Source organism: Microtus ochrogaster (genome assembly GCF_000317375.1).
Source record: "Microtus ochrogaster isolate Prairie Vole_2 chromosome 6 unlocalized genomic scaffold, MicOch1.0 chr6_random_2, whole genome shotgun sequence".
Taxonomy (NCBI): domain Eukaryota; kingdom Metazoa; phylum Chordata; class Mammalia; order Rodentia; family Cricetidae; genus Microtus; species Microtus ochrogaster.
In genome coordinates this window covers 10,381,277-10,409,040 of record NW_004949095.1, presented here as the reverse complement: position 1 = coordinate 10,409,040, position 27,764 = coordinate 10,381,277, and the positions used below count along the sequence as shown (strand labels likewise).

General features: G+C 42.5%; 3 protein-coding genes across 6 annotated transcripts in view; 1 reads left to right on the top strand and 2 right to left on the bottom strand.

Moving 5' to 3' along the window:
• The window catches only part of Slc9c2 (solute carrier family 9 member C2 (putative)), a 64,651-nt gene extending 62,146 nt beyond the window's left edge, over window positions 1-2,505 (bottom strand). The window contains exons 1-3 of the mRNA XM_005364014.3: window positions 2,472-2,505; window positions 1,377-1,574; window positions 46-183 (exon numbers count right to left, since the gene is read on the bottom strand). Of these exons, the coding sequence (XP_005364071.1) occupies window positions 46-183; window positions 1,377-1,574; window positions 2,472-2,505 (370 nt within the window). The remainder of the gene's footprint in view (window positions 1-45; window positions 184-1,376; window positions 1,575-2,471) is intronic.
• A 1,426-nt stretch (window positions 2,506-3,931) lies between these two features.
• Window positions 3,932-27,764, bottom strand: part of Ankrd45 (ankyrin repeat domain 45) — a 31,148-nt gene continuing 7,315 nt past the window's right edge. The window contains exons 3-7 of one of the 4 annotated variants that reach the window (XR_003378409.1): window positions 22,892-23,059; window positions 15,263-15,357; window positions 12,288-12,426; window positions 9,414-10,976; window positions 3,932-7,460 (exon numbers count right to left, since the gene is read on the bottom strand). Coding sequence is in view for 2 of the 4 variants with exons in the window: in XM_005363952.3 (XP_005364009.2) it covers window positions 7,429-7,460; window positions 12,288-12,426; window positions 15,263-15,357; window positions 22,892-23,059 (434 nt within the window). In the remaining 2 variants the exon portion in view is untranslated. The remainder of the gene's footprint in view (window positions 7,461-9,413; window positions 10,977-12,287; window positions 12,427-15,262; window positions 15,358-22,891; window positions 23,060-27,764) is intronic. The other 3 variants (XR_003378410.1, XM_005363952.3, XM_026787608.1) reach the window with 3 other exon arrangements.
• Window positions 18,247-21,873, top strand: Tex50 (testis expressed 50). Its single transcript, XM_013352486.2, has 2 exons — window positions 18,247-18,782; window positions 21,081-21,873. Exons 1-2 carry the CDS (start codon window positions 18,459-18,461, stop codon window positions 21,315-21,317), a joined length of 561 nt encoding a protein of 186 aa, XP_013207940.1. The 5' UTR covers window positions 18,247-18,458; the 3' UTR covers window positions 21,318-21,873.

The window sequence follows — 27,764 nt, the reverse complement described above, 5'->3', positions numbered from 1 at the left end:
GGTGAGAAAAGTCTAATGACAGAGGAGTTCCGCATGACAACTTACCTCCCAAAACAATAATGGCACTTATGATAATTGTGAAATGCTTCTGGACCACAAAGTAATCGGCTGGCCTCCCACAGAGCAAGTCAGGCTTGTTGTCATCTTTTGCTGCCCAGAAAGAAAAATTGTTGCTTGGCATTGCTTTTCCAGAAGTAAATTGCACTTATGGCAGACTACCCTGCTGTAAAATGGGGAAAAAGAGAGGAGGAAGAGGCATGAGTCCTACTAGGGTTCAGTTTATTCACGTTCCACATACTGGGGGGGGGGGGTAGCACACTCAGATATGAGCACATTTATGCCCTCACTTGCCTTCATGCTCCAGGGATATTTACAGGGAACTAGCAGCAGCATTTGTGTTCCTTCATCATCATGCTACCTACACATGGGAAGGAATGGATCGGGACTGGACTGGACTCTTTTTGTGGTGACCTGATCATGTGCTTGCTTGGAGCTGTAAGTCTCTCAAAGGCCAAGACTGAGTCTTTGACTTTCATTAAGGCCGTAAACATGGTTTGCAGCACAAGCCAGGTTCACCATAAACACTGGCGAGTGAACTCTCTGAGGGGGAAGGAGCAAGGACAATCGCCACGCTCCTCATTCTCTGTGAGTACAAGCCACTCTGGAATGCCACTTGGCTACTTCAGCTTCAAAACGTATTGCTCCTCTCTCAGCAAATGAGAGGCAATGTAAGTGGCATCGCGTCAGCTAAAGTTGGGAGGGAAGACAAGGATAAACAATATTTTTTAAAAAACTAAAAAAACGGAGGTTGAGGTTTGATTGTGTGAAGTCTTTGACTGAGGTAGAAAAGGCAGCTCTTGCTCCAGGCCATGAAGCCTGACCACAGGCAGGTGGCTTGTCATGTCAACAACAGGCAGGATACCGTTCCTAATGGCCCCCACTGAATTGGTGTCCTGTGTAAGACATAGCCTGCATAAATGACCTTACAGTCCTGAGGAGGACTTGGCTTCGTCTGTTTTCCCTTATAGCTAGCCTTAATCTAAGAGCTCCTGAAGATTCCTGAAGTCATCTCAAGAATAGCCTTCATCTTTTGTCCCGTTTTATACTCATTTGCTATCACTCACAAAGATTCTAAAGTAAAGAAGGAAATGATCACTACATCTTTAAGTTACTCCCAACCCTCAAGCACCTCGTCGGGGCGTTCTCTCCAAGCCCTCATCCCCATGTGAATGACCTTAAAATCAAGTTCTTTCCCAGAGGTGTGTTCTTCCAAGCCTAAAATGGCTCAGAGTTGACATCAAACTGTAGCCTTTCAAAATCTCAAAGAACAGGGCTCAGTTGTGCTCAGCTCTGCCTCTGTTTGCCAGGGCCAGTACCACCAACTGATACCAAAGCCAAAGCTGTTTCCATGCTGACCTCCCATTGGTTTCTTGCCAACCTGCTTTTGTTCTCATTGGCTGCACTCATGATTCCCACCTCCAATCCCAAAGGAGTTATTGAGTTGCAGAGAAGCAGGCTTTTAATGGCCACGCTGTAGTCTACACCAACAACTGTTTTTAACTGATTTCCTTTGCCTGACATAACAGAAGAAAGGGTCAAAGATAGCCACATAGACAGAACCTCTGGGGTTTTAAAAACATACGTGATGTTTTTCTTATGCCAATTCTTTCCAGTTCAGCCCTGATCCCCTTCAACACTACTGCCTTCTCGCTCATTTCTGAAATTAGCTCTTAGCTGGCACACAAAATAATGGGGTTCATTGTAACATCTTAGTACACATGTATATTGCTCACATTTGTGCCTCTCACTATCCTCCCACATCCCTACTCCCCACTTTCTGCCTTCATGTTGTATCCATCTTACCCACCCCTCACCCTTCTGGTCCCTTTAGACTTCTTCCCCTACCCAGACCCCCTGATTCATTCTTATTTACCATTTTCCTTTTCTTCCTCTTCTGTTTACTAACGTCCTCATTTTTCTCCATTCAATTCATCACTGAATTTCAGTTCTTCACTTGAAGGGACAATGTCACCCACTCTCCTGAGGATGTATTCTTCAACAAATTCTTGACGCCTAGTATATGAATCTAAATCGCTACAAACAAACACTGCTAAATATTTCTTCGGTGAACGATAATCATCAACTTGCAGTTTGCTGCTGTGGAGGAGTTACACTGTGTGCAGGGAACTCTTTTTCTTCCTGCTCCTTACTAATCAAGGTTGCTCCGTGTGCTCTTCCAGAGAGCGCCAAAGGGAGCATCACACAGGAAGCTGGCTGAATCCGTCATCTGCATCGCTTCTGTGGTAAGGAAGCTCTGAAGGATGTCTCGATTCTTAGAGACTGAATTTCAGTCAGAAGTTCTCTATCTGCCCCTGAATTATAACTAATACATCCATGCCACCCTAAAATGATCTCTGCAACTTTCTTTGTATCGATGTGTGTGGTTTTCCCTCCCCTGATGCTCACCTCACCAGGCTCGCCCTCGCTTTCACTTTCACTTTCCATTGCTGGTGGTCACCTTGGCTTGGGCTGCACTGCCTCAGGTCATTTTAAACAATGCCCTTCCCTGCTGGGTTTAGCTCCTGTTTCCCCGTTGTGATTCCCCTGCCCCCAAGCTCTCTTGGTACTCCCAAACCTTGTAACTACAACTCTTGTAGTTTTAAGTTTCAAGACTCAGGTTCTCCAAGTCCACATACCTCAAGAAACTTGGACAAAATGTATATTTAACATGGTTCTGAAAGTCAGAGAGCACCTAACTAAGCTGCAAAGATGATGGGGCTACTCTTCATTATAACCACCCTGGTGGAGAACCTTCTCAAAAGCAGTAATACATTTATATTTTGCAATTGGAAAGCAGTGTCCAGGCAGATCTCCAAGTTCGAGGTCAGCCTGGTCTACAGAGCAAGTTTCAGGACAGCCAGGGATACACAGAGAAACCCTGTCTCAAAATAATAAATACATTTTATATTTCGCCATTCTGAGTAAAGCCAGCAGAAGTAGGTGTTGATAGCCCTGGAGAGCCCAGAGGCTAAAGTGTGTTTTCCCCCTTGTGTCTTCTGACAATAGACTATGCTATGTGACTGAGACAGATGAGTCACTCATAGCTTTCCATCTGCCAATAAGTTGATTTGGTCAAGGGTGGACATGGAGCTGCAGAAAGGTGGGTCAGACAGGTCCTTGTGCTGCCATATGCCACTGCTGAGAAAGGGAATGGATGTGGCAGTTCCATCACCATCTGGGTAGAGTCGTGGTGACCATCCCAGGATACCCGGAAACCATCTTCCCGGTCATAGGGGGGAAAAAACCAATTATCTAAGAACCCCGAAGTACCATCTGAGGTGTTTCCGATTTCTTAACAGATGCCCCTGTAGTTTTGCCCTGGGTTTTATCTTTTCCCAGAAATCACTTCTTGGGTTAATAACTTTTGTCACCTAGAAAGGCTGGAAAATGAAGAGTAACTTCGATTTCAAACCCAGTAGCTACTGGCACATTTATTTACTTGAAAGTTGGTGGGTTCCTTTCTTCAGCTCAGACCCTTCCCCTCACACTTTAGAAAAGGCAAGGTGGCACTGGGACCAAGTTGGGACATATTCACTGAATCTTTGGGCCATTATTTAACATCATAAAAAAAAAAAAAAAAAACCTTCCTGTGGCCTCATAACAAGAGCCTTTTTCTCTAGCCTGCAGGGACATTCCCCTTTCTCATTAGCCCCCTCTAGTAGCCTCACAGAGGATCTGAAGGCTTCTGATCGGGCTGGACTTCAGTCCTGGGGCTGTCACTCATGCTCCTGCTAGACTTTTGCAGCTTCAACCCACCATCCACTTTCAAAACCGAAGCCACAAACTCTAGGCTTTGTTATGTCACCTGACATTTCTGAGTTTCAACGTGTGTGTTATATTTTACTGTGTAACCAATAAATACAAAACTGGGTGACTTAAAACGAAACATTTATTTATCTCAGAAGTCCGTGATTCTGGGAGGAGTCAGCAGAGAATGTTGCCTCCACTCCATACAGCATCCAATAGTGGCTTGATTGGAGAATCCACTTTCAAGATGACTTCACTCCTAGTCAGGCAGGCTGGCAGCAGCAGTTAGATGGGTGGAGAGGAGTCAGAGCTGCAAGCTTGAGAACCTTTGAGAGACCTTTCCTTGTTGGTCTTCTCACAGGCCGGTTTCTAAGGTTACCGGTATCTTAAGAGATTGAGGCAGAAGCCACATCACCTCTTATAACGTAGCATTGAAAAAGACACAGAATCACTTTCAACTGTAGTCATGGGCTCCCCAGATTCAAGACAGCTCAGAGATTCCTATTTCTACACTAGAAATGACAGGACCACACAGCGAGAGGAGTATGTGAAATGGGAGACTAGGTGATCTTGGACAGTATAATCCTCTGCATATTAGACAAATACTGGGTAACTGTCAGCCTTTTACAACATGGGGTTTTCTGCTAAAATAAATATCAGTCGGCCTCCACTGGTCAAGTGCAGTAGTTGTCAAAGATTAGATACTATAACCATACTGGTGTATGATAAAGTTTTATCATCTGTGGTAAAATGAGAAAAGTAAATCTCACATAAAGTCCTCTGCATCATCTAAGCCTAAGTGTGGCTTAGGATGAAAATAACAGCAACAAAGAAGGGCACCTGGCCTCTTCCCAATGACGCCAGTGCTGGTATGCACAGAGTGTCCTGGAAAACACACATTAAAAGGGCCCAAAACAGATCTTCTGCCAGCAGTGAACGCTCAGGGTGTCTCGCAGATAGACTAGCATCAGTGCTTCTGCTGAATGGGAAATGCTCACAGAGTGAAAAGATCTCAAAAGTGAGATTTGGGGACACATTTACACTAAGATTATCTCAATGCCGTGACCAAGAGAACATGGCCTGGCGAGTGTTACTTAATGGCTTCCTTGTTTTCTTTCTCCTATTTTTTTTTTTTTTTGCTGTTAAAACATCTTTTGTTACATCTTTTGATAAGGGACAGAACTTGCTATTTTGATAATGTTATATTAATATCCTACCTTTATATTTTCCATTTTTTTATGATCAACGAAACATCAACCTAAAGAACTACCATCTAGAACTGATTATAACACTGAATCAGCCTTTGCCTACCTTTCAAATACTGTGGAGGCATTCCTGAATTGTTAACATGAGCTTTTCAAAACATGACTACCCCATGCGAGTTCAGAAGACACCATGCAGCTAATGAAATAACATCAAACTCATAGCATAAGTGCATTGAAATCTATTAATCTAGCTATAAGTCAGTGCAACAATAGGTAATAATTGATATCGTCTCTCGCAAAACAGAAGTTATAGATCCACAGATATAAACAAGTGTTCAGAGCCCCACATCAAAGGAATCTCTAAAATAAGATCCAAAAACCTCTTGGAAATCACTAGGCCATGACAACGAGATGACAGTTCAAGAAGTACAAAGCTGAGGGAAGGTGAACATAGACCCCCAATGTTCGATGTGGGTATGGCTTGTCTGTTAGGGGAGTGGGTATTGCAATACTGCACCGACAGAGCATAAGATAAGGTTGCTATCATTTCTATAATGCAATCAGGCTCTATAAATGAATGGAGATGTAATGAGTTCTAGGAGTACTAGGTAATGTTAGGTACGGGGAGTAAGGTGAATCAATTCAACTTTTAGTTAATAACTTACTATTGTACAAGCTCTTTAGGTATAACAAAGAGCAAAAAAAAAAACAGTCTTTCAGAAAGATCATTGCTCATCCACATGGCGAGACAAGCATGTTAACAGTTACACTGAGCACAGAATGGGGCTCTGGCAACAGAAGTGCCCCCAAAGATTTCTAAAATACAGGAGAGCGGGACAGTCAGGGGGTGAAGAAAAACAATTGTCCCACCAAGAATCAGAATTCAATTCTGAGAGTTTCTGACAGCGAGAGCCTAGAAGAAGAGACGCTAGGGGGGAGTTAGAAAAGTAGATTATAAGAAAGTTGGGGTGTTGGTATAAAGGTGCCAATGCAAGGGATTGTAAAAATACAGTGTGAACAAGTGTATCAAAGGCTATAAAATGTTTGAGGACAAAGATTGCAAGACAAAAGAGGGAGAGAGAGGTTATTCTAGTAGATGGTAAAAATGTTCCTTTCTTCCCTGGGATAAAGGTGGCTTACGGGTCTCCCTTCCTACTCACCAGGAGCACAGGCCTGGAAAAGCACTGCTGCCTTCATGATCAAGGCTCAGAAAAGGTGGCTTAGAATGAAAATAACAGCAACAAAGAAGGGCACCTGGCCTCTTCCCAGTGGCGCCAGTGCTGTGCACAGAGTGTCCCGGAATACACGCATTGAAAGGACAAACACAGGTCCTCCTGCTGTTGCCAGCAGCGAACACTTGGGGTGTCTCACGGATGGGCTAACATTAGTGCTTCTGCTGAAGGGAGCTGAATAGAAATCGCTCATGGAACGAAAAGATCTCAAAAGTGAGACTTGGGGACATATTTAAATCAAGATTATCTCAATGCCATGGCCAAGAGAACATGGCCTGGCGAGTGTTAGTGAAAGGCTTCTGTTTTTTTTCTCCTCTGAAGGGAAAATAGTTTGTATAGCAAGGCAAAGACGAGGAAGTGGTAAGAACAGGGAATATTCTCTCTCTCTCTCTCCTCTTTTTTACATTTTATTTTCTATAAAAAACTTTCCCAGAGAGTCACAAAGGAATAGGAAGTTTAGGGTCATGCTTAACTTGACTAGAAAAGGGCTTTCCAAAGACCTTTTGGGTAACCATGACCTTTAAAACCTGGGCAATATGAAAGAGAATGGCAGGAAGTGGCATGGTGCCAATTACAATATCTGTATTACCAAACCTCCTGGGGAGGGAAGCTAGGCAGATTTGTGTTCATTAGGGATATTAAAGGTAACAGTGGACTTCTCTCAGAAACTGTCTCCACCTTCCAGGTGAATTTTAATTCAGACATAAAAAGTAGCAGCCAACACTAGAGGACCCTGCCCCAAACAGTTCCTAGTATTTTGAGAATCCTTTAGAAACGGCCTAGTGCATCATTTTAAAAAAATGGACTTCCCTAGTCTACTGGAAATTTCTTGCCTCAGTTACATAGAAAATTATTAGCTTTTCTGTGTGGTTTTAAATCCTTGCTCAGCTCTTCTGAAGGAACACAGGAACTCATGAGGAGCCATGCTTGGAGGACTCGTGAGGAGATGTGTTTGGGGGAACAGAGGCCCAGCCTCTGAGCCAGGTATGAGTGTTCTGAACAGCCTGCCACAAGGTCAGGGTGACTGAATTTGTACCCAAACATTTCTGCAAAACCTGAGTCTATTTCTTGAATTTGGCTGGCAGGAACAGTTTTGTCTTATCTAACACTGGGAAATAACATGGCCGTCTACACCGTGTGGGGTCTGTAGAAGGCTCAATCTTGACTTCTTTGCTGATCACGGCTTAGGTTATCGATTTGGCGCTTTTCACTTGCCCTGAAAGAAGCACATTTTAAAATGACATTTGATTAGCTTGAGATATGGAACACGATGAAGCCAGTTTTTCAAACAGTGGACATGGAATACATCAGTATATCCTAGCCTGAATCAGCCATTAATTAAACCCTGGCACTTGGGTACATAAGTTCCAACAGTCTCTGGCTCTCCTGTGGTACTAAAAGCCACAAGGACACACTTTTCATGTCCTCGTTTTTCCTGGTGCTTCTCAGACTGCTGCCTAGAGGAACTCTCATTAAAATGCTGATCCTCTTTCGTTTTCATTCCTTTGTTATAAGGTGAAGGATAATTTCAGACGTTCCATAAAGACCCAGCATAGCATCTTATGCTCTGAAGGTGTCTAGAGGGGACACCTGTTAACATAGGGGACCTGGGGAGAGGGGTAATTCTTCTGCAGAGGTGACGGGGGAAGGAGGGCTGTTGGGAAATGGACTGTGTAGTCAGACACTGAAGTCTTAATCATCTCACATCTGAACTGTGGGGCTTGACTCCCTCTAATTTCCTCTCCCTCCAAACCGTTTCATAAAGAAAGCCAGATTATTCTCCCTTACCTGATCCCTCTTCTCTGCCGGCCTAAAGGTTTGTTTCTTTGTGTGTTTGCAATAGGGCCTTGCTATGTAACCTCAAACTCCTGGTCCTCCTGCTCCAGCCACCCAAGTTCTGGGATTATAGGCACACAACAATGAACACCTTGTGTGTATGTGTGGCACCTTGTGTGTATGTGTGGCATGCGCACATGCATGCACAAGTATGTGCACTCAGGGGTGGGTGGAGCTTGTACAAGTGCACCTGTGTGTGATGTGCATGTGTATCCACATGCCTTTGCAAGTTACAGGACACCGTCACGTGTCCCACTTCAGGGCATGCCCATATAGTTTTTGAGGCAGAATATCTCATTGGCCTGGGACTTGCGGATTTAGCATGACCAGCCTGCAAGTGAACCCCAGGAATCTGCCCGTGTCCACCACCCACCCCAGCACAGGAACAAGCACATGGCATCCTGCTTGTCTACGTTAGTGGCATCTAGGGATCAAACTTGGGTCCTCATGTTTGTGAGGTAAGCATTTTCCTGGCTGAGCTCTCCAGACCTAACAGCCCTGTGATGGCATCCCACTACCCATAAAGCTGAAAGCTGTCTGATAACTTCCAGTAGTCTTAGTAAAACGATCACAAGCTAACTCTGGCCCTATTTTCCTGCCCTGCCTTGACACAAGGACTACAGCCAGCCAGATGGGAGCTCTCCTCTCCCTTACTCTCTAATCTGAACCCGAGATGGGCAGCCTGTGTGTCCACTCTAAAACTGCCAAACTCTACCCTGGCTTCACGACAATTCCTGCTGCTTCAGGGAACTTTCTCTATGTTCCTTTGGCCTTCTCTAAAGTTCACCTTCCTGGGTATACACGCTTTTCTCACAATCTACAGAAGCAACTGCTTAAGAGGTCGGGGGGGGGGGAGGGGAACTCTAAAGACTCTGTTCTCCCTTCAAGGTACCTAGGAGAGTGCCAGCCACCTGCTCAGTATATATTAGTTATATAGATGGCAAGGGTGAGCCCCTCTACCACCTATACTAGCCTAAGTGTCTCAACCTCTTAAAATCTACAAGCCATCTTGACAAACACAAAAAGCTTAGGTAATAAATGCCACACACACACAAAAGTGAAGTTGAATTCCAACCCATTCTATATACAAGAAAAAAGGAAGGAAGGAAGGAAGGAAGGAAGGAAGGAAGGAAGGAAGGAAGGAAGGAAAAAGAAAGAAAGAAACCTCAAACTTTATCAGAGGACTAAATGCAAAAACTATAAAACTCCAAGAGAAAATCATTAGTTTACATCTTGATAACCTTGGACTAGGCAATGTATCTCAGCTACAACACTGAAAGACTAAGCTTTGGGGCTTTAAAAGATACAACCAAGAAAATGAAGACATGCTCACCCAGTCAGACAACGCCATCTCATTACATCGATCAAGGCACAAGAGGAGTGGACAGCTGTCCGCAGAACCCCGGGCTCTGTTACCTCACAGCACCACACATTACACTGAGTGGACAGGGCATCGCTGGCTCAGGTTGTGGCAAAGCTGTTCGTTAACTGAGCCGTAACCCAGACAAGTGCCACCCACATTCCTGTTGGGGGCTGGAGACTGGGATTCAATGTCACTCTTTCGTCTTCAGCTGCAGTTTGGATGTGCCTGCCTGGATGGCCAGTTTCTTCCTTCTTTCACAGGGTGGAAAGAATTCTACTTAGAGCCTTTTGCTAACTCAAGAAAATGCCCTCACAGACGAGGGCAGTTAGCCAATTTGTGCCTTTTTCCTAATTATTCTGGGCTGTCCAAGTGTGTCTCTGGAGAAGTTCTGGAAACTTCCACGAAGTCTCTTTTGACATTTAAAACATTGTCTCTTCAGCGATTGACTTGAATGAGAGACCAACAAGACAAACCCCTTCTTTATATTCCTGGCCCCAGCTCTTCTTCCATACCCATCCTTCCTTCAGCTCTCAGGGAACACACGAACAAAGTGTATTTGTCAACAATGGGTAGTGAATAGCCTAAGGTGACCTCAAACTTGTGATCCTCTTGCCTCGGCCATCCCAGGGCTAAGATTGCAGGCATTTGTCACCATGTCCAGCTCAGAGTCATTTCTGATATTAGACTTGTATCCAGAATATATAAAGAACTGTTATAACAAGATACTTTACTTTTAAATTTTAAAGGAATCAAAATGAATAGTTCTCCAGAATAATCATACAAATGACCAATAAGCACATGAAACGATGTCTATAATTAATAGTGATCAGGGAAATTCAAATAAGAGTATGATGTCATATCCACTAAGTATGTCTAAGATATTTTAAAGACAATAATAAATGTTAACAAAGGCATGGAGAAATTGGAATCGTCATATGCTGTTGACGAGAACGGAAAACAGTAGCCCCCTAGAAGACTAGACACAGAGTTACCTATGACACAGAAATTCCACGCCTGTTTATATACCAAAGAAAAAAATAAAAGTATATGGCAATACCCACAGTTCATATCAGCATTATGTATTCTGGCCCAAGCATGGAAACCAAAATGTCCTCTGGTTGGTGAATGGATTAAATTAGTATCTATACAATGGAATGTTATTTATCCATATTAAATGGTAATACATGTTGCAAAATAAATAAACAAGCACTATGCCAAGGGACAGAAACCAGTCACAACGAGCAATGTGTTGGTATAATTCTTTCTATGAAGAGTTCAGAGTAACCAGATCTAAATTGGGCATGATGTCTCACATCACATCCACCACTTGACTAGATGAGGCAGGAGGATTATAGCAAGTTTGAGGTCAGCCTGGTCTACACAAGCTCCAATCCAGGTAGGGTTACATACCCTCTGTCGAGCAAATCCATAAAGATAGAAAGTAGAGCAATGATTGCCAGGGCTTGGTGGGAAGGGATATAAGGCGCCGTTCATAAGTGTCAGACTTCTTATGGGGTAGCAAAAGGCCTAAAACTAGAAATGGTGATAATTATACAACTTTCTGAATATACTGAGAAACATTCATTGGTGCTTTCAAGGATAAATTTCACGAAAGTTGCATAACTATAATCCTGCCATTTTAAAATCTTAGATATACCTGCCAATGAGATTTGATATGTGCATTTCTTCTGGTCTCAGGATATCATTGCCACAGTGGTGTTCCCCAACCAAAACCAGAATTATAATACTGAAAGTCTTTTCCAGACTGTGATAGGCTGTCTCCCAGAAGAGCATCCTCTCCTGGGTGAGAATATCAGGTCAAAATCTGTGGCATTAGTTGGGGAGATGGCACCTGTGACCCAAGCACTCAGTGGGCATCAATGATATAAGCTTGGAAAGAAGGCAACAGTGATCCAAGCACTCAGTGGGCATCAATGGCATAAGCCGGGCAAAGTGGTACCTGTGCTCTAAGTACTCAGTGGGCACAGGCAACCTGAGCCACACAGTAAAACCTTATTTCAAAAGACTCAAAGGTGGGGCTGGGAAGATCATTCAGTGGCTAAGAGGACTGGATGCTTATGCAGGGGACCTGGGTTCAGTCCCCAGCACCCACATGGTGGTTCACAACCATCTTTAGTTCTAGTTCTGAGGGACCTGATACCCTCTGATCTTCAAGGGCTCCAGGCACGCATGAGGGTACATATACATGCATGCAGGAAAAATACTCATAAAATTGCTGGGAGCCGATTTGAATAGCTGCCATTCCAAGATGGCATTTGGCCCCAGCCTCGCTTGATAGATAACTCCATATTAGGATTGCAGTTCTTCCACTGGAAAACAGGGTGAGTTGTTGTGATCTAGCTGCCCACACTTCCCCTGACCGGCAGGGGAACATCCTGGTCTGTAACTGACAGGGATGTTCCCCTGCTTTCTTTCCTGCCTGTGGGTCTCCAGAAAGGCAGTTAAAGTATCAAAAGTTGCTAGGCAGACCCCCTATATAAGCAGCTATAGTTCAGGGCTCCGGGCCCCTTGCTTTCTGCTCTCCCTACAACCAAGAGGCTCCAATAAAGCGTGATTTGAGAAGAATCCTCGTCTGGTGGCCGTTCCTTCCTGCTGGTCAGAAAGTTAGCCACATAAAATAGATTAAATAAATCATAAAAAGATATTACAAACATATGAAATTTAACAACTGATAAATGCAATGTCAGGATTAGAATCAGGTATATTTTACAAAAATAATTCAGTTATTATTAGTTGAATGAAGATAGTTAAAATCATAGATATTAGAAAGAACAACACTGAACTGAATTATTCTATATCCTGACACTCAAACCCAAAACTTACGTGGTGTAGACATTTTTGTGAGGATGGGAGTCATAATCTCCTCTAGTTGCTGTTTCTGCTCAAAAAGCTCACTGATAGAAGCTTCTGGATGGGTTTCCAACCACTCATTCTTCATACGGCACGCATTGAGGATAGTGTTCTAGGAAAGAAATAGAGAATTTACTTCTGCTTATGTATTGAAAAATAAGACTAGTATCTCTGGGATCAGCAGGACAGCTTAGTGGCTAAAGGCACGTCTATCAAACCTGATGACATGAGTTCGATACATGGAACCTACACAGTGGAAGAAGAGAACAGATTCACCCAACTGTCCTCTGACCTCAACACCTTGGCATTCACACACACAGGCACATGCACACACACAATAAATAAAGGTAATATTGTCTTTACAAACTGGAGTATCTCCAAGACTGTGCTATCTGAACTTTATCCAATAGAGTAACCCTTAGATATATTTAGCTCTTGAGTATTTGAAGTCTGGCTAGTATGACTGAAGAACTAAATTTTGAATTATATTTAATTTTAAATAATTAAAATTGAAACAGCATATGGCTTCTGACTACTGAACTATCTAACCAGTAGAATGAGAAGCCATGAAATTCACCACTGAGCATCGAGAAGCCTTAAACCAAGCTACCCTTTCTCCCTGATTCTCTGTTTCTATTGAGCCCTCTTGATGAGAGAAATGTTTGCAAAAGTTGAAAAATAGGTGGATAGTAGGGCTGGAGCTATGGCTCAGCGGTTAAGAGAACTTGCTGTTCTTGCAGAGAACCTGAGTTGAGGTCCCAGTACCCACATGGCAGTTCACAACCATCTATAGCTTCGGTTCCAAGGGATCCTACGTCTTCTTCTGGCCTCTATAGGTACTGCACACTCATGGTGCGCATACATACATGCTGACAAACACTCATGCACATAAAATAAAAACAAATAAAGCTTTGGGGGGGCTGGAGAGATGGCTCAGAGGTTAAGAGCATTGCCTGCTCTTCCAAAGGTCCTGAGTTCAATTCCCAGCAACCACATGGTGGCTCACAACCATCTGTAATGAGGTCTGGTGCCCTCTTCTGGCCAGCAGGCGTACACACAGACAGAATATTGTATACATAATAAATAAATAAATATAAAAAAAAAGCTTTGGGGAAATGTCAGGTGGGATGAGCTACAGGAAACTCCATGAAAATGATATTTTACTTCCTTTCAATAGTGTGCTAGAGGGGGAAGTTCAAAAAAGTTCTACCAAACAGCCCACCCACACACATTCCTGATGTCTGCTTAAAGACAATTCTCACATGTGCTTCACACATACAGACAGAATGTGCCAACCAAAATTAAAAATAGAAAAGTATTTGTTACAGTAATATTTATAATAATGAATAAAAATCGACAGCCTGTTGATGTGTGCTTTCCATGGTGCTAAATAATAAGCCATAGATAAGAAAGCTTGCCAAAGAGACAGATTCAAGGAAGTGTCCTTAAGATACCCAGAGAGGGAAAAGCAAGCTACTAATAGTAATCTATATAGCAGGATCCCACTTTTACAGCAATAGATGCCCTTTATAGACCTCTATTATCTGTGCTTATAAAAATGAAGAGGAAAATATGATAAAAATAACACAAAATCACTATCAGAACTTCAGGGCAATTAAACTGGAAATAAGAAGGGAACTAAGTTCATTCACCATCACTTTTTCCTAATTAATTCTGTGTGCATAGTACATTTTTTATTGAAATTTAAAGGTTTTTTTTAAACCACAGTTGACAAACCACTGTTCCTTCCTAGTGAGAACCCTATGAGTTAAAGGTTCAACAGCCCTCATGCCTGCTCCAATCAAATGCTTCCTGTACTCTCTTTCACAAGAAGTATTGTAAAATAGTTTATGAAGATACAAAGTACAATGTGTGCCTTAGTGAGATTTGGTGATGCCCACTAAGCAACAGCTAACTGTCATTTTCACCAAATAATGCCAAAACAAATTCTCATGTCTTGTACACAGAAACACAGAGAGCAATTTAAAGCCCTCACACATTTCTAATACCTGGAACTATTTACTTTTTTGATACAGGGTCTTATTATATAGCCCTCCTTGGCCTGGTTCTCAGAGTGCAGTCAGTCTTGCCTAGAACTCAAGGCAATCCTCCTGCCTCAGCTTCCCAAATGTTGGAACACAGGCTGCCACTATGCCCAACTTATTGACTACAATTTTAATGTATATCCAAACCGATTTTTTTTACTTTTTTCTCATTATGGAAGATTTGATACATGTATTATATACATTTACATACATAGAAAAGTGTATTATATATGTCTTTTTAATTTTATTGATTTTTGCTGATCTCTACATTTTTCTTTGCTTCCCTCCCTGCCTCTCCCCTCCTCTTTAACCCTCTCCCAAGGTCCCCATGCTCCCAATTTACTCAGGAGATCTTGCCTTTTTCTACTTCCCATGTAGATTAGATCTATGTATGTCTCTCTTAGGGTCGTCATTGTTGTCTAGGTTCTCTGGGATTGTGTGTCATGTATGTCTTAAGCTTTGAAGCGAAATATAGAATTGAATATCAGAGGAGCACAGTTCTCTAACAGAAGAATAGAAAATTAACATCTCCTCACCTACCTTCTCCAGAGACAGAAGCACAAGCCATACTTCTCCCTTCGTAGTTTGACTATTAAAATAGCTATCCCTGACAATATGCTTGGAGGGGGGTGTTTAGCTTTCTAAAAACCTTTGCAAGTCTTAGTGGGTTTGTTTGTTGTTTGTTTTTCCAAATCTTCACTCAATGCAACATTCTAATACGCACCCATGTGATCAGGTGTGATATTATGTACATCAACCTCATTTATTTTGTATCATCTCTTCTCTTATCAGAAGCTTACTAAAGAAGGGAGAGAAGGGAAGGAGGAGGGGGAAGGAGAGGAGCATTAAGGAGAACCGTCTACCTCCAGAACATCAGGACAGGTAATGATCACAACATAGTACCTTGTCTTCCTTGAGGAGTTTCCCTGGTCCCTTTTCTGGGTCAGTAATGATGAGAGAGGACTTTGTGATAAACTTTTTCAGAACCAGCCTTGCATCTGAAAGAACAGGACAGAAAAATGTAAGACAAGGCAAAAAACAAGGGCAAGGCATCCTGACTGTGCAGCCACCGCACAGGCAGAACTCGGTGCGGTTTGTGTAGAAGGTCCACCGTCACTGTCTTTAAGGATTCCGAAAACCAGCACTCAGGGACACATCACTTCAGAGCACTCAGTGTGTCCCTGGAATTACAATAGGATTTTTGAAGACCCAAAGAAATATAAAACATGATACCGGGTCCCAAATTGTCATATTTGTTTAAATGTTCATTCTGGAGAAAAGAGCAACAAGAGAAAAATATTTCCAACAGACAGATTGTCACTTTCTTGAGCTTTAACACACACACACACACATTAAAAAGAAAATCTCCTCTTTTTAAAAAATGCTTAAAATACTTTAATTTACTTTAATACCCATAGTCATCACACAAACACACACACACACACACACATTAAAAAGAAAATCTCCTCTTTTTAAAAAATGCTTAAAATACTTTAATTTACTTTAATACCCATAGTCATCACACAAACACACACACACACACACACACACACACATCACAAGATCTGCTTAAAAGTATACTAATCTGAGAGAATTAAGAGCCTGAAATAAATAAAAGGGCTTACCATATTCTTACACAGAATTACTGAATGCTAGAAATTGTAGATTAGTCCCAAATTACATTCTGAGTGATAAAATAGTTTTCTGTGGCTGCTGTATCAAATATCCAGAAATCAGGTGGGTTAAGACAGTTCAAATTCATTCTCTCACAGTTCCAGAGGTCGAACAACTGAGTCCAGTTCTGCTGACCTGCAGGCCCTGAGCAGAGACACTGATCCTTGCCATTAACTTCCACTGAGCCACCCGTATTCCTCGGTTTGTGGCCCTTCCCCCATCTTCAAATACATCCTTCTGATCTCTGTTTTTATCATCAAGCTACCTTCTCTTCTGTGCCAATCCTCCCTCTGTCCCTAGCTTATAAAGACACAAATTACATGTGGGCCCAACCTGGATAATCTTCCTAATCAAGGACTCCAAGGATCTGCAACGTCTCTTTTGCTATATGATTCAACAGTCACATGTTTCAGGGATCTGAATCCAGTTGTTTGGTAGCCATTATTCAGCCTTCTTTCTCATCCACTTACAATTCACATGCATCTCACAGGCAAAACACATTTACTCATCCCAATACCCCCAACAAGTATGACCACATCAACTCAAACTTGAATTCTCATCTAAATCATCACAACTCAGAAATTTCAAACCTCAAACTCTCAAGTATGTGCATAAGGTTTGGGTGAGACTCTATGTGATCCGTCCTGGGCCAAAATTCCTCTCTATCCATGAACTTGGTGAGCCAGAAACAGTTTATCTTCTTCCAAACTATAATAGTGGCACAAGCACAGAACACAGTCATAGACACTGCCGCTCAAAATAATGTCAAAATATAGCATACAGATTCCACTTGGCTTCAGACCTGGAGATACCTTTCTAATCCTGTAGGCCTGTTTCTTTACCCTCTGGACCCAAGGATCCACCCACTGAATCATCTCTCCCTTTTCATGAATTATATCATGTCACCTGACGTGGTAGATTCAAAGCTATAATTCCAAAACTTAAAAGGCTGAGACTGAAAGATCTGTGGTTTCAAAGCCACGCTGGATTACAGAGTTCCAGGACAGCCTGGACCTCATAGTAAGACCCTAATTGAGGAGGAGGTGGAAGAGGAAGAGAAGAAATGACGGAAGGGAGGGAGGAAGAAAAAAGAAAGTGTGTGCTAGCAGTTGAATAGCTTTATCAATCTGTTCCTGCCTACAAAATTTTGGTAGACCAGTACTCTTCTTTTTATTTTAATTCTCTCTGTCCCTTTGTTGAAAATGGTATTTCTATCTATGTAACGCTCTCAAAGTGCTTGTGAGACTCCCTACATATCACAGAGATTGATCTAGTCAGAAAGAGGCTCCTCCTGATCTTTTGTGGATAATTTAATTCCCATCCTGACTTATGCAGAGATGGCTGGGAGTATGCGTGATACATGCTCCCCAGCAATTCAGTAGCAAAAAGATGTCCATCTATATTGATGTCTTTCCCTCCAAAACTTATTTTCTTGATGGGGACTCTCTTGATATTTAGTACCTATACTCTTAATAGACTTCTGCCACTGTAATAAAATGACTGAAATATGAAACTTATAAGGAGGAAAGGTTTATTGGCTCAAGTTTCAGGTTTCGGTCTCTAGGTGGTTAGTCCTGTTGCCTTTGGGCCTATGACATGGTAGCATTATCACAGGGAGTGTATGAGAACCAAGACCTTGTAGTCAAGAGCAAACACAAAGGACAGGAAAGGACTGAGATCCCACCAGTCACTTTAAGGGCCCATCTCCAGTGATCAGACCTCCCACTAGGTCCCACGTCTCACAGTCTCCAGTGATATGCCTTTGGGCACAGGGGCTTTGAGGGAACACCTCAAACCACAGGAGCTTGTCCTGTGATCTGTGTGTGCTACATCCCCACACTGCCAAGCTCTGCTCCCCTTTTGCTTGACAGTTCTTCCAGTAATTTATCCCTTTCCTCCCACATCTTACCCTAGACAGCAAGAAAAAGACCAGCCACACCTTCAACCTTTTGCTTGGAAACATCTTCATCTAAACTTTCAAGCTTTCCCTCTCATTCTGTTTTCCATACAACAGCAGGGTCCAAAGCAGCCAATCCTCCTGCTGTTCCATAGCAAGCCCTCACTGCCTTTGGGATTGCTTGCTTGTTTTCATGAGGTTTATTATGTTGATTGCATGCCTATTGCTAAGTACATTCCCTGGCAAAAACATTAGCAGATTGTCTGTTTTCAAGAAACCTAGGGTGATTAGCTGGGTACAACTTTTCACCCCAGTGCATTTTCTTAAATGATGTCATTGAACTTACCCCTGAGTCACTATGACTGACGATGTAACAATGATCGTCACTGTGTATTTTGCTAGGTGTGCTGGGCTGCCTTAGCAGGATTATCTGAAAGGCCTTGACAGAAGCACCAAATTAACTAGTATCTTCTGCTCTATCTGACCAATTTTTCAGCTCAAGATTTTCTTCTCACTTAAGACAAAAAGATGTCTAACCAAAGACGATCTGTGCTTTCTCCCCTGCTGTTCTTCTGTTTCTTCCGAGAGAGCGCCTGCATTTGTGATGGGACAATCTGGACGAAGGTCGGATGGGAGATTTTTCCGGAGGAAGTGCACTCCCTGAAAGCTAAGCCTCCCCCATCCCACTGTCTACCTTACCCTCTGAACAAATTCTGCTGCAACTTTGCTAACGTAGACCTAATCCAGAGTTCTTTACGCCTCACGTACATCTTAGTGCAAGCTCTCTTCTTAATTCTGTTTGTTTTATCTGTGCATTATCTATGGATGAAATGGACGAGACACCAAAGAAAGGTGAATTTGCGATGTAGATGGGAGGAGTTGTGGCATCTCAAAGGTGGCACAAGGTTATGCAATTCTCTGAAGTTAACCTTCCCTGCTCCCCACTCGCCTGCCCCACTTCCATTATCTAACAGTGCCCTGCACACACTTATGAGTTCCACAGAGATGTGTTTAATCGAAAGGTCCTTAAAATTATATCCACCAGCTCCTTCTTTCAAGTTACCAAACACACCAAAACACGGAGATGTGGTAGGTAGGATTGTAGGAAATGAGGTTACCTGTCTGTCCTTCGGTAAGTCACATATTCTTTCTCAGCCTCCTCATAAAATGATCTGAAATAATGGGGTCTCTTAGAGAACCTGTGAGTCTATCAAAGCACACTACAAAAGTTGGCATAGAGCCGGGCGGTGGTGGTGCACGCCTTTAATCCCAGCACTTGGGAGGCAGAGGCAGGCGGATCTCTGTGAGTTCGAGACCAGCCTGGTCTACAGAGCTAGTTCCAGGACAGGCTCCAAAGCCACAGAGAAACCCTATCTCGAAAAATCAAAAAAAAAAAAAAAAGTTGGCATAAACTTCTCAGTGGAATGGGCTTTAAACTGATTTCTAAATATTAGAATTTAGTGGGAAACGGGGCTGCATTCCCAATTTTGCCAATAGATGGCACTATAATTCAAGACAATCAAGAACATTCTTCCTTGACCTTCAGAGTGATCTAAATACGTGTTTTCTTGTTTTTAAAATATTACTGTATTATGTAGTGATCTTTCTTAGTAAAGGAAAATACTTTTCTGAAACAGGAGGGACTGCTTGTTGGGCTTTCTGTCTTGCCCAGTTCCCACAGCCGTTTAGCCCCAAAGAATCACACAGAGGTCTACATTAGGATATATACTGATTGGCCCATTAGCTCAGGCTTCGTATTAGCTCTTATAACTTATATTAACCCATTCTTTTTTATCTATATTAGCCACATGGCTCAATACCTTTTTCAGCAAGGCAGGTCACATCTTGCTTCTTTTGTGGTCTGGGCAGGACTGCGGAAAGAGCTTCCTTCTTCCCAGAATTCTCCTGTTCTCATTGTGCCACCTCTACTTCCTGTCTGGTTTTCCCACCTATACTTCCAACCTGGCTACCAGCCAATCAGTGTTTATTTAAAATATAATTGACAGAATATAGAATTGTCCTACACCACTTTTCTTCTATTTATTTGGTTCTGGGATTAAACCCAGGGCCTCCTACATCCTAGGAAGCTCTCTACAGCTCACTGAGTTCTGTCCACAAATCCTACCAACAATCTTAAGGACTCATTTTATGTTCCAGGAACCACGGAGTGATTTTACTCAGGTCAGCCTGCCAGGAACCACGCACTTAAAGAAAACTAGCTCCCCACTTCCCCTGAAGTTGTCGACTGTCCATAGTTCCTTATGGAGGGGTGAGGGCTTGTGAGCCCTTCCCCATGCCATGCTAGGATGTGCATTGTCCTGCTCTTGTGAGGATCTTGTGCAGGCAGTCATGGGTGCTGTTAAGTTCATGAGTGCAGAATTCCTGTCCTGGTCAGAAGATACTGTTTTGCTCTCATCCTCTCTGACCTCTGGCTCTTTCAGGCTTTCTGCCTGCCCCCCATGATGCCTGATGGGAAGGGGTATGATACAGATGTCATGTTTCTGCCTGGGCACTCACATTTATTTCTGCACTTTGACCAGTTTTAAGTTTCCGCATGAACTATCTGCACAAAGAAATGTCTCTGATGAAGTCAGAGAGTTGCACTGATCTAAGTGGAGAGAGATACAAGTTTAGACTGCAGTTTGATACTATGCCTACTTAGCAAAATAATATTAGTAGATTCACCAGTGGGACCTGTGAGCTCCACTCCCATGGGTTCGTGGCCAGATATGCAGTACCAGCCCTGTGTTTGCTCCTGTGGAGCAGGCAGGCCTTAGATCCAATCAGAAAGACCAGGTTACTCTAGTAGGTCCATGCCACAGCTTGCCATGCCAGTCATTGCTGCAGTTCACAGGTCTGACAGCTGGGTAAGACCAGGGCAGCAAGTTCAGCACCTTCCAATACTGTGAGGGCTAGCCAGCAGGGAGGAAGCCATCGGGTTAAAACTGACTCAACCTCTCCATGTCTTGAAGGAAAACATCCTAATTTCTCTGGGCAAAATGTTCTAACCCTAGAAAACACTAGCCAGTGTTTGCTGGTGGTGACGTATAAATATGTGATACGTAGATCTTAGTAGTATTTAAGTTTGCTTTTTCAGAATATCATTTCACTTTGAAATAAAACAAGAATCATTTGTTTTTGCTCTTTCAGCTGAAAAAGCAAGCCTCTTTAGAGAAACACGGTAATGACCTAGAGAGTCCATCCATCTATGACATTGAACAAATCCTCTGCAGACTGCTGGCCACAACATCAATGATGACCAAGTTCCTGAAGCAGGTGTCCCAACATTCTTCCCTTAAAAAAGTTAAGCAACAACGTAAAGTAAAGAGGAAGAAGAATAAAGGAGAGGAGCTGAAGGATTCTAAATCCAAGCACACGCAAATGTAGCCCAGTCAAGTACAGAAGCATACAAAGGCTCTATTTCCAGAACTACCTGAGGATGAAAAGGGTTTTTGTTGTTGTTGTTGTTTGGAAGTTGGTGTAGTGTTTTGGTTTTGGGCGTTTTTTGCCATAGCCTTTACTGAAAATTTTTCAGACAAGTCTGGATTTCCATTCAGCTGCAAAATAGTCCACACTTACTAATGTGGCTCCCATAATAAAATGAAAACACCTTAACATAAAAGTTATAATCTGGTGGCTATTATAGCAGCAACATTCTTTTCCAGCCTGACGATTTTTTTTTTCATCATGACAGGTAGCTGCTATGTGATTTACACTGCACCATTTAGTTTTCCCAAGTCTCAAAAGGAAGGATCCGTCACTGGCCCCTCCTTCCAGAGAAGGGAACTTGGGTACAAAGAATTGGAGTACTCTGCTCACGCTCACATAGGATTCATACCCAAGCATCCTCTAGGGACCAAGTGCTTACCCTTTCCACCTGCACTCTAGATTACCTATGGAAGCTATGGCATGGGCTCCAGTAAGGCAATCTTGTTACATTCATTTCCAGACCTAACATTTGACTTATGCTCTTAGCTCTGCTACTATGTATTCAAAGCCCATTCATCTGGCAAGGTCAAGCTGTACTCAAACAAGTTGGCTTCCTGTTCTATCTCAGGGCAGGGACTGCCTTTCCTGCCAGTTTTTCCCTTTCTCTTTATGCTCACGTCTTTCTGATACTGTTATATAATTGCTAGATGCCTTGTAGATGATTGTCCAGATGGCAGAAACAACCAGTCCTGCCTACAACAATATTAGCACATTCAGTAGCCGGCATTCCATCAATGCTTGCTAAGCTCATGCATCCAGATAGCCGTACAAAATAACTTGAAGTCTATAGGCACACAGCAAGTTACACAGGTATGTCTTCCTAAAGCCTTTCCAAGCGGTGGTTTACAGATCTGGAGAATAATAGAGCAAACTGTGAGCAAAATTCAAGGTAGCATATAGATTTTTGGACTTTGTTGAAATAGAAAATGCATAAAGGACATGAAATATTTTAAGTGCATATCTCAATGAATTTCCATAAACAAAATATCCATGTAACCAGGGGCCAAATTTAGAAAATAACAGGTCTCAGAAGTCCTCCTGTGCAATAGGGTAATTGGGATTTGGGTTACTAACACCATAAGTTAACTTTTCCTAAGAAAATAATTTTTTAAAATTTTCAATAACAACTTTTTCTCTGGGGGGTCAAATATATTACTGATTACAAATATATTATTTAAGCATTTAAATATTTAAACGTTTAGGTAATAGTGTACTTTGCCTAGGTCTTTCAGAGAACAACCTTGAACATATATTGTATAATTTATTGCTTCAATTGTCAGAAGTTGGTAAACCAACAAGACACATGCTGGGGGGGGGGGGCAGGTGGTTAGGAGCAAAGCAAAAGAGAAAAGAAAAATGAAGGCAATCTTCATAGATTGACAATAGAAAATACAGTATCTAGTTGGAAGGTAGAAATGTCAATCATCTCATGCTATGGCCTCAAACATCTTAACATCACATGTGCTCCTTACCTGCCCAGTCCAGAAAATGAACACACTCTGTCTGAGAATAGCGAGCGGCCACGTCTCGAGCTTTCTCTCCCCGGAAGTTCAAAGTGTCTATATCGACGTCCAGTTCCACCAGGGCCTTCAAAGTTTCCAGGCGGCCCCAGGCTGCAGCGCAGTGTAAGAGAGTGTATCCTATCAGAGTATAGATGGTCAGGTCAAACAGATTTAGGAGGGTTTGGCAGTTTTTAACTTTATGGTGGTAGAAAAGGCATTCACATTCTGTAGGGAGCACACTTGAAGACTTGTTTAGCCTTTTCAAGGCCCATAACGTGTGTTCCAATACTCTGATACATTGATGCTGAACAGCAACAGTGAGCAGCAGCCCCCAGGCAACCATGTAATCACATGAATAAACAGCTCCCAAGCATGTTCTCTGGTATACAGAGTTGCTATACTATGATAACCAGGCTAGCTAAGTTTCTGCTTACAGTACTTTATAATGGGTCCATTGGGTCATTGGTGTAGGAGGTCCTTCTGTTTATGTGTTGCTTTTATTGGTCAAATAAAGAAACTGCCTTGGCCTTTTGATAGGGCAGAACTTAGGTAGGCGGAGTAGACAGAACTGAATGCTGGGAAGAAGGGCAGACAGGCAGATGCCGTGGTTCTCCTGCCTGAGACGGACGCTGGTTAGAAGCTTGCCAGTAAGCCACAGTCACGTGGCAACCCTCTCCTTTCAACTGGTCATGATTTCATCACAAGTCAGGGTACATCTGTATGTTTGTTATTCCGGACTATTTTATGTAGTGGATTGTAAACGTAGCCAAATACTGAACAGTTACTATGAACCAGTGTTCTACATAGTAAATTCATTGAATTTTAGAGACCCTATAGCATCAGAATTATTATAATCCTCATCTTACAGACAAGAAAACTAAAATTCAGAGATGCTCAGAAACTTGCCTCAAGGAACGCGGCCAGGAAAATGATGGATGCAAGATACCAACCTGGGGCAGTCTGACTCCTGAGCTCCTCCACATCTGCTAAGAGGGCAATCTCCCTATCAGCCGCCCACTTTGGAACCGCCAGCCTATACGATTTTAAGGAACTTTCGTCAGACTCTAATTACCCTCACTTTACTCTTAATCGAAATCATTATCACTGTGTATGTTTTGATTGGCAAATTCATCTTTTGAATTAAATCTGACAGTGTGACTTGCCAAACTAGAAAGCAATTTCCTGGACTTAGTGAGGTGTGCAGTAAAGGGGGAAACACAGGGTGCACCTTCAAGAGTTTTTCCCACTGATTTGTTTAAAAATCAAGGATCGCTGTTCTATTGTCCTGAAACGCCCCAGGTAAGTCGGGCAGCCAGGGCTAGGAACACAGCTTCCCTAATATGTACAAGGCCCTGAGTTCTAGAACGCAATTAAAAATTATCTAAATTCAGGTTCCAACACCAAAGCTTCTAGCAGCCCTCACTAAAAGATCTTGAGAGTCAGGGGCTCACAGGGTGCCTTTCACAAGCCCCATGCCTTGCACAGCCAGAAGGTCCTTCACACAGGAAACATGTACACTGGTGGGTGACCTGGGGGCTCTCATTTGGCCCGTATTCAGAGACTACTTGGCCAACACCTGTCTTAAGAACCCAACCCTTTTGTTCTCGAAGCATCCAGGAATGTTCTGGCTTTAGGCAGCCTCTGGTTTGTTGGAAGTTGCGAACACTATACCATTACCAGGGAAAGGAAAATGCTTTTACTTACAGACCCTGCTAAGAGAAAGTGAGTCAGCTTTGTTCACAGGTCACTCAAAACAGAAAATGTGCCAACTGGTGACAAGTATAAAGGAATGGATTGTAACTTTAAATTTGTAACAAATTCCAAAGTGACTCATTTAAAGAAATACACACACAAATACACACATACACACACACACACACACACACACACTCTTGAATTCAGGTGTGGTGTGTGCACACACATGCACACACACTGCTGGTAGAGGAGGTGTTATTAAATTCTTTTTTTTTTTATTAAGAAAGAAAAAAAATTTTCCGCCTCCTCCCAGCCTCCCTGTTATTAAATTCTTATCTCTGGCCATAGGCCTGAGTCATTTGGATATAGTGTAGACCTGGTACCCAGGGTGACTGAGTCATGCTTCTGATATGAGAAATTTCAAAAGAGAACTTGAGTCAATATAAATTCTAACAGTTCACTACACTTATCCCTAAAAATAGACTTATGACTCCCTTAAATAGCCAAAGAGAGGCAAAAAGAGCTGAGCAAGAATTAGTGTGTTGAAGCTCTTATGAAAGGACTTTGTATGTCCTTAATTTAATCACTGCAGTAGCCCTAGGAGGAAGGTATTAGCCTCTTTATAGTATATAATGGAAAGTAAAGGCCAGCAAGTCTGCACTTTCCCAAGACCACGCTGGTAGTACATTCCCAAGTTTTTAACATCACAATAAGCAAAATATTTAAGAACTCTAAGAGCCAGAGCCTGACTGGAGCATTGTCTCATGTCTTTATTCTTGACGCTCTTAATCCATTATAAAATTAACAGAATCTCTCCCAATGTGGAGGTGTGAGGAGTCTGAGGTCAGAGTGTTGGTGTGGACTTTGCCAAGGCCCCACATGGTGGGAAACACAGAGATGCTCTCCAAGCCCTTAGTCCACTGCCCGAGGTCAGAGTATTAGTGTGGACCTTGCTGAGTCCCCACATGGTGGGAAGCAGAGAGATGCTCTCCAAGCCCCTCGTCCATTGTCCATCTGTGGGAGATTCTCCCAAGGACTCACTTCTCAGCGCTCCCGCAATGGCATCCATTTCCAGCACATGACTTTTGCAGGGGACATACTCAGACCGCAGACTACAAGATACCACCCTTACCATTCCTGCCTTCAGTCTGAAGGTGGAAATCTTCCATTAGCTGAATGGTCCAGGGGTCCTGATTCACTGAGAGAAAGACACTCTCTATAGACAAGGCACTGCAAGTAGGACCAAGAAGCCAGTCCACATAGGAGATAATCTGGACCTCAAAAAAACTAAAATCTGGATCTTCTCAAAGCTGAAATAATTCAAGGTGTCATCTACTCATTAAATTCACTATGACAACTGAAAAGTAGGTGTGAAGGGGGTTGTATATTTTAATATAATCAGTTTAAAATAAAACTGTTTTAAACAAGCTTTTTACCAAGGAAAATTTAATGTTTTTAATCCTTTGCTGGAAATAGTCCATTTTGTAAAAAAAAAAACAAAAACAAAAAAACAAAAACAAAAAAAAACCACTTTGCAGTACATTAACAGCATCACTATTCCAAGAGAAGAAAATCCTCTAACATTATTTCGGGCCCAGCAACCTGGCTCAGTGATCAAAAGTGCTTGCCGCCTGACTCAGTCTGACAACCTGAATTTAATCCACAGAATTCATATAGTAGAACAGATGCCTAGAAATTGTCCTCTGACCTCCATACGTGCAAGTGCACACACACACACACACACACACACACACACACACACAATGTAAAATAAATTTTTAAAGTAGGATTCCAGAAAACATTCAGATAAGAATTGGATCTTTTACCTGGTGCATGTTTTTCTAATCCCTGCACTTGAGAGTTAGAAGCATATGGATCTCTGTGAGTCTGAGACCAGTTCTGTCTACATATCAAGGTCCAGGCAGGGATACATAGTGAGATCTTGAGAAAGAAAGAAAGAAAGAAAGAAAGAAAGAAAGAAAGAAAGAAAGAAAGAAAGAAAGAAAGAAAGAAAGAGACAAAGAAGAAAGTCAGAAAGAGACAGAAAGACAGAGAAAAGAAAGAAGTAAGGAAGGAAAGAAAGTAGAGAAAGAAAGAAGAAACAAAGAAAGAAAAAAGGAAGGAAGGAAGAATGAAAGAAAGGAATAAAATAAAGAAAAAAGGAAGGAAGTGAAAATAGAATTGGACTGGCAATGAGCTTTAGATTCCAAAAAGAAGGATACAGATGGAGGATTGGAAACCCCACAGAAAGAAAGAGAAGGATTCTAAGGATGAAAGAACAGAGGCACGTAAGAAGTAGCACCCTAGCTTTCTTTCCACTGCTGTGGTAAACACCATGACCAAGAGCCACTTGCTGAGGTTTATTTCATCTTACAGCCTACAGTTCACAGTCCATTATGAAGGAAGACAAGACAGAAACTCGAGCAAGGCAGGAACCTAGAGAAAGGAACTAAAGCAGAGACCTCAAGGAGCGCTACTTACTGGTTTGGTCTCCATGGCTTGCCTTTTTATACAACCCAAGACCACTGTTCTGGTGTGGGCAGCACCTACAGTGGGCTGGGCCCTCCCATATAATCACCAAGAAAAACGCCTTGCTGTCTTGCTGACAGACCAATCTGATGGAGATACTTGCTTATTTGAAGTTCCTCCTTCCCAGATGATCCTAGATTGTATCGAGGTCCTGAAACACTAACCAGCGCTGGAGGTCACAGTGAGCCAAAAGATCAGACAAGCAGGAAAAGCAGTCTCCTCCTTGCGCAGGCTTTGTTCTGTGAACCTCACAACTGCCAGGGCATTCAAACCTCATCCTGATCCCGACACAGCACTGGGGAATGATGTTGCTCTCAGTGATACATAAGGACCTGAAACACAAAAGGCTGCTTCTAGTTATAGAGTGTGCCGAAGATAAGTTCAACTCGAAGAACTGAAATAATGAAAGGCAAGAGCAGAGAAAGCAACCATTTCTACAACTAAAAAAGGCAATGGCTAACATAAAAAATAAAATGAAGTGGAGGCTGGAGAGCTGGTTCACTGGCTAAGAGCTAGTACAGGAACCTCATTTAGTTTCCGGGACCCAGGACAGGAAGCTCACAACTGTTTGCAATTCCAACTACAGAGGATCTGGTGCCCTCTTCTGGCATGCACAGGC